Below are 12,702 nucleotides of genomic sequence, written 5' to 3'. Positions count from 1 at the left end.
GAAAATGCTACGGTGTATGTTAAACTTTAACACCCCACACCTCCAAAGACTCGCTTTGGTTCTGATCTTCTCAAGTGTATACTGTGTTTTGGTGGTGGTGTAGTATGTAGCAGTTTACTTTTGGGGTTATACGTCTCTTGTATTTCTGCTTCACTGCACTGTTTCTGTAGTATGTAAATTGTAAAACCGATATATGCTGAATACCTTCTATAAAAGCAGGGAAAGCCCTTTCACTTAGGGCCGTTTCGATCGTTTCATTTCAGAGAAATTGAAATCTACTTAATGGATTAGGTAATTTGGGTTGAAATGTGAGATTCCACAACTTTACAAAGTTCATGTATAATCTTATCTCAAATTCATAGAATGAGAGATCAAAATTGATTTTATAGATCATCATGTTATGTTTCTACTCTTCAACTTATAACACACTCCTTCCTCAAAAAAAAACACCTTATAACACACTTTTTAACTCGCTTCCTATAGTAGAAATACAACATATAAGAGTCTCTCTTACATGGCTAACAATAGTGTACAAATATATCCTATATATAAACATATTAGCTTAATTAATATGTGCCTAAATTATAATTTATTAGACTAAATTTAATTCCAAGGATCCACGAAAAAGAGAATGGTAGTGAGCTTTGCTAGGAAAATAATGTCAGTATCTATGAGCCTGTTTGATTGAGCTTATCCACTAAATCTACGAACAGTATTTTCAGCTATGACTTTTCTGCCAAGCGAATAGACTCTATGTGGTTGATATTGATTTGAAGATGAAGATATTGTCCACCAGAGATGGAATATAAGGTAGTAATGATTGTTTGCTGAATTATGTCAGGATCATGTAAGTTTACTGTCTCTCTTCTCTACAGAAGATGTTTTTTTCCAGTCCCGGTTGCAATCGGCAAAAAACATTACATGGGCAGGCAGACTTTTGCCTAGCCGAGCAAGCAAATCTCTTCCACACCAGGTAGCCTATCAGCAACAACAGATCCATGTTCAACACAAGGAACCAAAGAATGAATACTAGCATTCTTATTTGCATTGGAACTATACTACTATACTAACAGGCTGGCAATGCCTCTCCGTGGCCAATCATATACTATGCTACCATTCAGTTCATCATGGCAATGCCTTCGTCTCCAATGCTCTACTCCTCGCACAAGGCTCCCCCTTTTCTTCTTCAGCAAGAGGATGCTCCACTGGAGATGGCAGTGCTCCATTGTTTCTGAATAGCGTTACCTGACGCGTGTTGGCTACTTAAACCTCTTCTGCTAAAAGAACAGGATGCTCATGTTTCGACAAATTCCCCAAATATGTCGAGGCACCCATCCCAGCAGCCCTTCTCTCTTGTTTCCCAGTATCCGCCTTTGTAGCGATACGTCCCGTCCTCGGTGTCCTGTTCGAACCACCGGGGTTTCCAGCCATTGTCTTGAAGTTTCGTAGACTGCAATGACACAAATAGGACGAAACGGCATGTTGGGAATGTGATCTACGAAAGGCTCAACTTCTTCCAAAATTGTTCAGAAAGATCCTCTAAGTCAATTCTAAATTTTACGAAGAAAGCCAGAGAGGATACCATTCTTTGTCGTCGTTCCAATCTCAACTTCTCTGCATTCGCCTTCTCGTATTCACCATTCTCTAGGTGGCGCTGATCTGGTCTCAGCCGTGAATCAGTAGGTGGAAGTTTCTCCTGAATCCAGGAATGACCAAGCAATTAGGACAAAATCTGATAACGAAACACTTATGTGGCAATCACATGTAAACCATACCTGCAGCCCTGGGGTTAACTCATTCAGTGTGATCGCAAATGAAGACAAATTATATCGTGTTGGGTTAGGAGCAGGTTTGTTCTTTTCCCACAGCAGCGAGGCACCTTTCAGTTGATCGGCGCTCTTCACCTTGAAAGTATCAGAATCACTACAATACATGCTTTCATCCCACTTCCCTATCAAAAACGAAGCTTTGTTCCCGTTATTGTCCTCTACAAAGCCTTGTACCTGTGGACAAAGTGCATGCAACAGATAAACATAATGCAGTGGATGAAAGAGACATACAGCTAAAAAATATGCTAGCACTTGAATTAAATTACAACTCAGATGTCACACATAAAAGACGGGAAATATAAGTTTCTGTAACCTAGGGTCAGTAAGTATATAACAAAATTTGTAAATCACTGCTAACTCAGTCCAAATTATATCATCAGCACAATGAGAACCACTTGCCCCAAGTGATCAAAGGTCAAATGGATGCTAACTCAGCCACACATATTGAGACCCCAGGCCAAGAGTTTGAAATCTTGCAATGAAAAGTGGTTTGCATCTTTCCCACAGTTTATTTGTCAGATGCTAAGAGCATGATAATTATGCAAAACTCTTCATATGTAAATGCCAACAGCACAAAAGAAGATAATGAGTTAACCACAGATTGGTCAGAAGGTAATGTACTCAGAGGAAAACACGTGTGGGCTCTAAATCCCTTGTTAACAATTGTAATATTTGAGTTGGCACTTAACAGTACAAAGAAAGGAACTAAGCGAAACATACTATATGAGGATTCCGGTCAAGAAGTGATGGCTCTTTGAACTTCAGTTTACATGAATACTGACGATTCCCTTTTATGTGCATGGTTCCATGGTGGCTGCAGTACAACTTCCCAAGAATGAGATTGTGAATGGTCGTTGTGACCTGAAAAGGCAATATGATAAGAATTTAGTTATGATGAGAAGAAACTTATAATATCAATCAGCAAAATTAGTATCTCCAGTTGTGCTGGACACCTTATTCCATTGGAAGATTTCACCATCCTCAAATTCCAGAGTCAAAGTGCCAACTGGTTCAACTTGAATTGACTGCCCCCAAAACTTGGATTTGACATTGCTGTCGCCCCAGAATTTCCAGCCCTTGCCTTCACAGTGGCAGGCAATCAGCATTGGATGATGACTAACCTATTGGTGGAAATGTTGAACAGCAACGTAATGAAATTAAAAGTCTCCAATTCAAAGTACCACAAAGTAAGATATGGATGATCAGTAAAAAGGTAGACAAAGGGGCATAGCTCTATCAGAAATACTTTGGAATGGATATACATCAGTAAAAAAATAGAAAATAAAATAAAATAAAAAGCTTCATTTACTTAGTAAAACTATAATGTTTCTCATAAATCCTTCCACAGAGACCCAGACACCATCTCTTGCATAAGATGAATAAAGAGTCTTTAACTAACCTTTTCTGCAAAAAAACGAACTCCTCTGTCAGGGTAATCAGCTTCGTAGGTCTCTCCTAGCAATGGATTGAATGGTTTGCAAGGTCTTGCAACAGATGAAGCATAACCAGAGGCCGCAAAAGCAGCTACTTTGAGAATTCTCATGAGGCTGTCCCCCTAGATTTCAAATATAAGATATAAATGAGCAAAAGTTCTTATAAGATAGCAATATGCATGGTATTAGAAACATGTTATATGTTGATACACAACTGCAGCATTTCCCTAACTCACAAGTGACATTGTACAGCGTAGCTGAACAAAACTAACAGATACAACTATAATACTCTGAAAACACCTTTCACTTGTTAAGAATGAGTAAACTGCAATGCTTATTAGCAGAGTATACTGCTTGAACAATAGTGATATGATATACTAGACATCACAATTGTTATGGGTTCACAACAGATACTAATATGTAATCTGATCAGCAGATATGACATATCTAGTTTTATTTTGCATCAGAATCACATTTGAAGATTGAGTTTGCTGATTTGAACTCTGATGCAGTCATGAACAAGAAAAGGGATTGGAAATTATTTCACTGATCTCTGCCACTCATGGAAAGCAGATGAAATTCCTTAGACACGTGCAATACCAAAGGTGTGAAAGTGATCTTACCACTTTTCCATGTTGATATGCTTGATCCAAGAGGTATGAATATTCCAAATCTTCAAAGCACTTCTGAAGGGATGAGAGTGGTTCATTGAAGTAAACTGGAAGACAAACTCGTGTCAAATCCTTTCCAACACTATCTTTAATAATGGACCAGAGACTGATCCCTTTCTCTTTCTCAGTAGGCTCAGGCAGCCTAATCCGTCGTCTGATTTGCGGCACTATGTTGTTAGTGGAATCATGTGTTTGGGAATCCACAACTTCCTGACTGCTTAACATGGTTGACGATCTGTTGTCTGACTCTGTGAAGTAGTCTACAGAATCAAAGAATGTAGATTCATCTTCAAAAGTCAATTCACCTCCATCGTGCTTCTCAAACTCATGCTCATCAGATTCTGTGGTGCTATATTCTGGGCAAGAACAACAATTGTACCATTAGCAAGATGTTAATTCTTAGGAAACAAATGTGGGAGTTCAAAATTACTAGGGCACTTGGAAACACAAACATGCAAGGAGTGAAAGACACGATAAACAGACAAGTACATCATGTAGCTGGTCTAGTGCTGGAAATAGCCCAGTATGTGTTAAAATCATACCGCTAAAATTTCCATGCCGAGAACTAGAGAAGTCATTTCTTGTCAATGCCTCCTGTGTTATACTTCCATCTTTACCTTCCTGCACAAATATGTGTGTAATACACTATGTAAAATTCCTGCAGGAAAAAGAGGAGAGTAACCATTCAAGGAGTAACCTTTGCAAACTTATATAACTACTACTATTTCAACATGAGATATGCTGATTGGCAGGAATTTAAGAAGCCACAAGTTATATAGACACATTTTTACTTTCAGGCATCAAGTCGGTTGCTGCTACTTATCACAATTGTGCAAAGTAATGACCAGATGCCAGTACTTGACACCGTTGTGCAAAGTCGTGAACACGTAAAGAGAATATATGCAGCTCCTCTTACCTCAAAATGATGTCTGCAGGATCCAAACAAGCTTAAGTAATCCTCGTAACGCCGCTTCAGTTGCTTCCGGTAGCTTGAGAACTCAGAAAGCACAATCTGTTCACAGTCCTGTATAAGACTCTCATTCAGACCCTCCTGATGCATTCGATCTCTAAGCCTTGCTGTTGAAATCGAAGCATCACTCTGCACGAAAGTTACTCTCCCACTGAGTGACCCGAGAGAATAAACACTCCTTGCCAGGATCAAGGCCTCAATCCAGGCAACACGGTCATCTTTCGAGTCCGTCTTCAAGTGAAGCGTCTTGGTGGGGGAAAATATGTAGAATCTCCTATCGTCCGACTTACTCTCCCGAAATGCTGACACCTAGAAACATAGTAACTTATTAGTTCCCATATGTTTGTAATTGGGTAGCCTTGCACATGAAAAATGTGTACAGCTTCCCTTGGCCTTATGCAATACTACTAAGCATCAGGCATTCAGGCCTAGGAAAAGCATACACATACACATACACAGACCAGCATCAATAATATCTTATAGAAAAGCTCTAAACCTTCTATTAAGAAACGGCAAAGAAAATATGGAAACTGATTTAAGAAACAAGGAAGGGTATTCCCCAGAAGAAAAATATATAAATACCCCTCTCCCTTCAACTTCAATCTTTGGTTTTGGGGGAAAGGGAAATAAAATGAAAATCGAATGCAAGAAAAAATGAGGGGGGAAACAAGGATCTCAAGAAACCAAGAAAACAAATCCAAGCTGCAATCTACCTCAACAACCTACGCAATTCCTGAAGATCCACAAGACCCCCAGGCCCCCTGATTCAATCTGATATAGACCACAGGTCTTCCATTTTATTCCCACCCCTAGGCTCCCTTCCCTCTCTCTATGCGGCCACTTGGATGGACTGTGCATGCTTTAATTCTTGGGACCCATGGGCAAAGGCCTTGAAAAGCCCCAGTGATAGTACTAACACTGGGAGTTCAACAGCTAGTAAAAGCCTTGTGGAAAAGCAACCCCTGGAGCAGTACAAATCAATAATGCAAATTCCAAAAACATCCCCAGAGCATATCCTATCTCGTAATCACATTAAATTATTAAGCATATCACATAGCACCTGTCATGTACTCATCCATTTGGATGAATCCTATCATACAGCATGGTTTGGGTTAAAAAAGCGTGCACAGTAACAAGACAGCGACTAACTGATAAATTCGGCTTGTCCTAGTCGATCTGTATCAATAGAATGTAACAGAGCCCCCCATCCTTTTCAGAAATAACAACAAGGCCTGGAATTTAGACAAAATCTGCGAAAAGATCAGGCTTTACGTGCAAAGATGTACCTGATCGCGTGACAGAGAAAGGTACGGCCCTTTTGGAAATATATATACTCCCATATACTACTGGTATCATCAGAGAAAAAAAAAGCGAAGCCTTTTGTTCGTATACTCCAAGCTAAACTAGATTCTGCTAAATTTAGGCAGGAAACTGTCTTAGGGCCACTAATAAGGTGGTTAGTCAGTTGGTTAATTAATCAAGCATGCTAATGTTAGCATAGCACCATTGAATGGACGAACGGATTAGAGGGGACGATCTGAGCAACAAAATGGACAGGATTGAATGATTTGTTACGGCAATGCGCAGACAAGGAGAAAGGATGGAATGAATGCGAGTCTCCTAGCAAAAGGAAAATAGAAAAGAGAGGTCACGTCATTTCGATCCAGCAATGTGACGATGTCTCCCACCTACCATTCCATCATCATGAGCAGAACTCGACACGAGAATCTACCTTGCAGCCCCCTCAAAAAGAACCCAGAGGCAAAGCCAATTAAATAGAATTTCTTTTTTTTTCTCCAATTTTGCAACACTTTGATCCGGTGACTGCATCGCGAAGGCAACTAAATTCCCCGGGAACACAAATTGGCAATACGAGAAGTAGAAGAAAATATCGCAAATTCAGCGGGCGGAAAGTAATCGCGGCCGGTGAAATGGTTAAAATCAGCCTCGAATTGCATTGCATTCACCGAACGAGCAGTCAGGAATGCGGGGAGAAATAAACTGTCGACAGGCAAACGAGAGGACGAAATCAAGAAACGGAATCTGCCGGAGGTCCGGCCGGGATCACGCGCCAACCGCACGGGGGAGGGAGGAGGAGGAGGAAGGGACAGGGACGAGCGAGGCGGACCTTGAGGAAAACGACGCCGGCGGGCTTCTCCGTGCGGCGGGCTCCTCCCACCCTGGAGCCGATCAGCCTAACCTCCCTGTCGTCTCCGTCCGCCGCGCCCGCCCGCGCCCGCGCCCCCGCGTCGGCCCGAATCTTGGAGTAGGACAGGACGCCGTCCCGGAGCGAGAACCAGCGCTCCCGCCACCCGCGGCCGTAGTTGGTCCACTTGTGCAGCACGCCCTCCACCGCGACGGCCGGTCCCGCCGCCGCCGCCGCCGCGGCCTCCGGCTCCGGCGTCAGCGTCGGCGTGGCGTCCCCCGGCAGCGGCGGCGCGGCGGAGAGGCAGCACAGCGCGGTGTGGTGGAGGTGGTGGTTGTTGCTGCTGCTGCTGTATTGGCCTTTCCCGTGGCCGCGGCCGCTCCCTCCGCCTCTCATGCTCTGCGTCATCCGGCGCTCCGACGGCGGCGACGGCGAGGGAATGGACGGGACGGGACGGGAGGGAATCGACGGGAGGTCCGCTCGCCTCGCCAGTCGCCACGCTTTATTTTTAGCAGCGGTTGGTCGCTATTTATGTGTGGGCCCACCCGCCCTCTTCTTTCTCCACTCTCTTGGTTACAAACAAGCCGGGCTTTATTTGGGATTTTTTTTTTTTGGTTTTGGCATGGCCTGTGTCTACAAAACTGCAACAACAAAATTTTGGACTTAGAAAACCACCAACTAATGACACACTGTCTTGCTAGAACAGGGTTTTAGGCTAGTATGATAAAAGGGTATCTATGACAACAACCATTTTAATATGATACCACATGTTTAAATAATTCGTTTTAGGTTCTACTCTCTTCTGTTATAAATTAGAAATCATTCTGTCTTTTCTAGTTTGCTATGTATTTAGATATAAGCTATGTGTTAGGGATTCAACCACGCCTCCCCCCGGTCGACTTGGAAGTAAAAAATCGTCATGGTTTGATCGCGACGGACAAGCCTTCGTACCTGAAACCTTCATACAGTGAGAGACGACGGTTTAGGGAAAAATGTTAACATCAATGAAATTTGATTTTGTGAGGCAGGTGTTTGAGAACTGACCTGGCACGGAGGACCCCAAGAAGTAGGCGCCCATCCTTCGGTCGGTGATCGACGAAGGATACGGAGTCCCAGGAGAAGGCGAAGCAGGGAACCTCAAGCGGTGGGCGCAGAACCTTCGACAATCGGGCGCCGAAGGATCCGTGATCTTCGGCGGAGGCAACGCAGAGGAACTGGTTGCGTCAGGGCCAGAGGCCCGACTTGTCGACCTGTCAAGTGCTCGTGGGTTGAAATTACTCAGTAACCCCACAGGTCAAAGACAGCAGTGGCGGAATATGCTGGGATATTCTGCTATCGTCACGGGGTATTTCTGTAACGGATCTCAGTTGGAATCCGCGCCCTATATAAAGAGATTGTAAACGCTTTTCTAGGAGTTAGTTGGAACCAATTTATTGAAGCACTGTCTGTTCGTCAAGACACTTAGGCCCCTCGCCGCGACGGGCGAGCGAGCTCGACCAATCTTCACCATCGAAGGAACCTCAACCTCTTCCAACACTATGTCTAGAAGCATAATAAATCTATATAACTAGAAAACCTTGAACGATTTATGATTTGAAATGGAGGGATTAAGACATAAGTTTATTATTCCACTAACACATTGCTAGTACCTTTCTTTATTGTCTATGACAATATGGACGTTCAATTATACGCCTAGTGAGTGTGGAGTTTGTGACATATATGGTTAGATTAGTTTTTCTTGGACCTTGAGAGTGGGAGACCTTGAGAGGTTTTGTGTATGAGGCAAATTATTGTTGGTTTGTTGCAGTAGTGTTTTTCTAATTATATGAACCACAATTGAGACATTTACATTAGCTCTCTGAATTTTGATCATGATCATACTTTACACCATAAGTGTCATTACGTAAGCTATTGAGACATTTAAGCATGTCCCATAATTTGACCAACGAGAGGAAAAAAATCCCAAATTATCTGATTTCCATATTATTTGTAGGAGACAAAGCTACAATATTTTTTATCATTTTTTTACAGTTTATAATTTAGAGCTTTGGTAGTAGACCATATATATGTGGTTCTCTTTTGTGGGTGTATCTTTGGAATTATTGGTGGTTGGGGATCACAGTGGACGTAGTTTTCAGATCTTTTAGGACATGGTATGCTGTGATCATACGCAGTGGTGATTTTAGGTGGAAAGGCATCTTTTGTGCTTTGATTTTTCTTGGAATGAGGAACTTCATGTGCCATCCTTTTTTTTCATTTGAACTTAATAAACTTTATGCGGTACATGTCAGCTTACAGTTTACAAATATGGTTCTTAGGAAATAACCAAAATAATGTAAGGAAGAAAAAGGTAGAGGTTATGCATGTATGCAAAGACATGAAACTTGTTTACTAGATGTAGGAGCATATTATGATGTCATAGAGATCAGGAGTGGTTCACATGCTATGACTAGATTTAGTGGGCCTTAATGTATAGTTAAAGTGTACTGCCAGTTACCATTTTTAAAAGAGAAGAGTGTACTACCCAGTAGACTAGCAGGCGGTAGCTAGTGGTGAGAGCAGCTTCCACTTAGCCCTTTGGCTTTGTTTTGTGCTTGCAAGAAAGATAATTGCGTCGCTCTATAGAAGTGTGTTACCTTACATAGGGCACCATGGAGTGCAGTTGCTGGACCATGTCCAATACAATATATGTGAGCTCTAACAAAGTTGCAAGGAAAATATATAAAAGTGGAGAAAACAACCTAAATATATGTATATTCAACCCATAATCAATAAACAACTATAGAAAAGAACCCTTTTAATTTTCGGAACACAGTATCTAAACAAGCGTTCACATACATATATGTATATTCAACCCATGAAGGTATGTGTGTCCTACTTTTGTGAATGCTTATTAGGTAATAAGTCGGTAGATCTTAGCACTGACGAAGCCTATAAAAACACATACAACAAGGTCTCCGAACACAAAATAGGAAAGACAAATTGTCAGTAGCTGTGGCGAGAGTCACTACATAAGATTCCATACGAGCAGGCTCCACCCTTATCTCTTTGCTCCCATTTCAATTTGTGTCATCGCTCTTCCATCTATATGCTTTCCTCAACCACTCGATGCTTCTGCGAAGACCTAAGAGGCAGGACCCATCGTCAATATAGGTAAGTGGCGACGAGCCGCGCATCACCGACAAGGAGGCATGGTTGTCGCCTTGAATGGGTGGAGCAGCTTGGTCGATGACGCAGTGGGATGAGGTGTGGATCAGTCTATAATGCAGGTGGAGTGGTTCCATGGTCGCCGAAGGGGTGAGGCCCTTCACTGTGTAGAGCAAGGCCGTTAACGCCAACGGCTAGGCAAAGCATAGGGTGGGCCTCAGCCGCTGGCTCACACAAGGGGTTGGTCACCTGATCATAGGGGAGTGGTCACCTGACCATGGAAAAGCGGCAGCTAACGTGAGGAGAGGAGCGACGCTAGGAGGGGTTCGATCGTTGGGGGCATGGGGCGTGGCCATCACCACGGTGAGGCAAAGGGAGGTCACCCAAATTGGAGAGGTGAACGCGCTTGAATGATGGCGCGACACAGGAAGGAGAGTGTTGTCACAGTGAGACAAGGTCTTGTTTAGTTCCCAAAAAAATTTACAAAATTTTTCAGATTCTCCGTCACATCGAATCTTACGCCATATGCATGAAGCATTAAATATAGATAAAAGAAATAACTAATTGCATAGTTTACCTTTAATTTGAAAGATGAATCTTTTGAGCTTAGTTAATCCATGATTGGACAATATTTGTCAAATACAAACGAAAGTACTATAGTTTTTATTTTGCAAAACAATTTGGAACTAAACAAGGCCTAAAAGTGTCCATGGTCTGATGGCAGGTTTGGGAGAAGAAGTCTAGGAGAGAAAAGGATGTAGCCTGTTTGGGATATCGTGAGCCTTCGTCTCTTATCTCTCAGGCTTTGAATTAGATTTCTAGCTTCTTCTACTCAGATCTTAGGCTAACCTAATTGTTTGCGCCTAAGCCCATGATTTTCTAAGAGGGACCTTGTAGTACCTCTGACATTTAAATGGTTTAGTTGAAGGAATCAGTGACACTTAACCTAACATTCAACCTGTAGATGAGGATACCTTAGATACGAACTTTTATCAAAATAATACATCTTTCCATCTATATGTAGATATACCTAGTTGTACTTCTTCCTTTGAAAGCCAAATATCAACTTTTGAAGGACTTTAGTATAAATAAGATAAAAGAACGCAATAAAATAACAAGCACCACTCATTTTCTAATTAGTCTTTGTTGGGAGTTCTAAGAAAATGAAGTCTTTGATAGTTTTGCTTAGAAGAGATCTTTACGCTTTTAATTGGTCAAATCAAAATGTCAGGTCCACTAGTGGTGGCACGTGTGCGTGTCTGGTGTGCCCCGCCTGACCAGCAAGCCTCTTTCCTAGGCATATTTTTCTTTTATCCACTCTCTGCTACCAACCTTTATGAAACTCGCTCTCACTGACAATGTGGATCACTATTTACAGATGCCACTAGTCGGTGTTAGATCAAGCTGTTCGTGACGGAGCAGTTAGAATCGTACGCTGGAAATGATCCGGTACACTTGGAATAGGTAAATAACTTCTCATAAAAAAATGCAGCTTCAATATGTTTAGAAAATACCGTTCGAAAAAAAAAATGTCTAGAAAATAACCAGAAACTCTTCAAACCAGTACACATCTGAATGTTCTTTATATTTGGGTTTCACAAGAACTGTATGTACTTTGCTTATGCCACTCTAGGTGGGAATTTCATCGGCATTTAATAATGTGTTGACTTTGTTTGAGTAGATTGAATAGCGCAGATAATGTAATCAAGTCAACATTAGTGTCATCCGACATCATATGTGTGTAGGTTCCTTCATAATGCATTGCAAATTATCTTGAAAGGATATTATATAGTATAAAAAAGTTTAGAATGATATAGGAATCAATTCTCAAGGAATCCCAATGACATATAGAGCGAAAACACGATGACAAAGGAATACCATCCTACAGGGTTGGTTCGCCATTGGGCGGGAAGGAGGCCGCAGCGGCGGCGCATGTGGAGCAGTCGGGTTGGGCGGCAATGAGCCGAGGTCGAGCGGGGTGGCGGTGGGATCGGGTAGGGACGAGTTAGGGTTAAGCAAACTAAGGTTGGGCAGGCCAGCAGCAGGATTGAGTGGGAACAAGTTGTGGTCGGGCAGGAAAAAAGTCAAATCAGCTGGGAAGGTGCCAGAGTTGGGTATGGAGGCAGCGATGCTGAGTGTGGAGGCAACAACCCATGAGCTAGGAGGAGGTGTCAGGCAAGGAGAAGTCGAGATAGGGCAGGGAAGAGATCAACGGGATTTAGTGGGGAGAAGGTAGGAGCCTAAGTAGCGCAATGAGGCCGTAGGGAGGAGGTGAGATTAGCCTTGGAGTGTGGGGTCTGGGCATGGCGGGGGAAGAAACCAACCCAACTAAAAAGTAGAGGCCCCCTACTCACCCATATGATTGGGTAGTGGGGGAGAAGATTTAGGTAGCTAACAAATATAGTAATCTATTTGAGGCTATTTTCCGATAGTGTATTTTTGACCAATAAAGATATATAATTGCTAGTGAAGTGAATTTTTTGTCGGACAGTATTTGGAAAGGGTC

General features: G+C 42.4%; 1 protein-coding gene across 2 annotated transcripts; it reads right to left on the bottom strand.

Moving 5' to 3' along the window:
- LOC8067851 (oxysterol-binding protein-related protein 2A) lies at positions 807-7,575 on the bottom strand. 2 transcript variants are annotated; one of them, XM_002443829.2, is made up of 10 exons: positions 7,032-7,575; positions 4,850-5,212; positions 4,476-4,554; positions 3,886-4,289; positions 3,229-3,384; positions 2,783-2,950; positions 2,550-2,690; positions 1,776-2,003; positions 1,583-1,696; positions 807-1,450 (listed from the first exon to the last, which is right to left on the bottom strand). In XM_002443829.2, exons 1-10 carry the CDS (start codon positions 7,455-7,457, stop codon positions 1,295-1,297), a joined length of 2,235 nt encoding a protein of 744 aa, XP_002443874.1. In that variant the 5' UTR covers positions 7,458-7,575; the 3' UTR covers positions 807-1,294. The 2 variants fall into 2 exon arrangements, with proteins under 2 accessions (XP_002443874.1, XP_021321457.1); XM_021465782.1 differs by lacking the exon at positions 7,032-7,575 and adding an exon at positions 5,617-5,882.

The sequence above is a fragment of the Sorghum bicolor genome, chromosome 7 (assembly GCF_000003195.3).
Source record: "Sorghum bicolor cultivar BTx623 chromosome 7, Sorghum_bicolor_NCBIv3, whole genome shotgun sequence".
Lineage (NCBI taxonomy): Eukaryota > Viridiplantae > Streptophyta > Magnoliopsida > Poales > Poaceae > Sorghum > Sorghum bicolor.
Note: the sequence above shows the minus strand (reverse complement) of the source record. Positions and strands in the feature narration are given on the sequence as shown.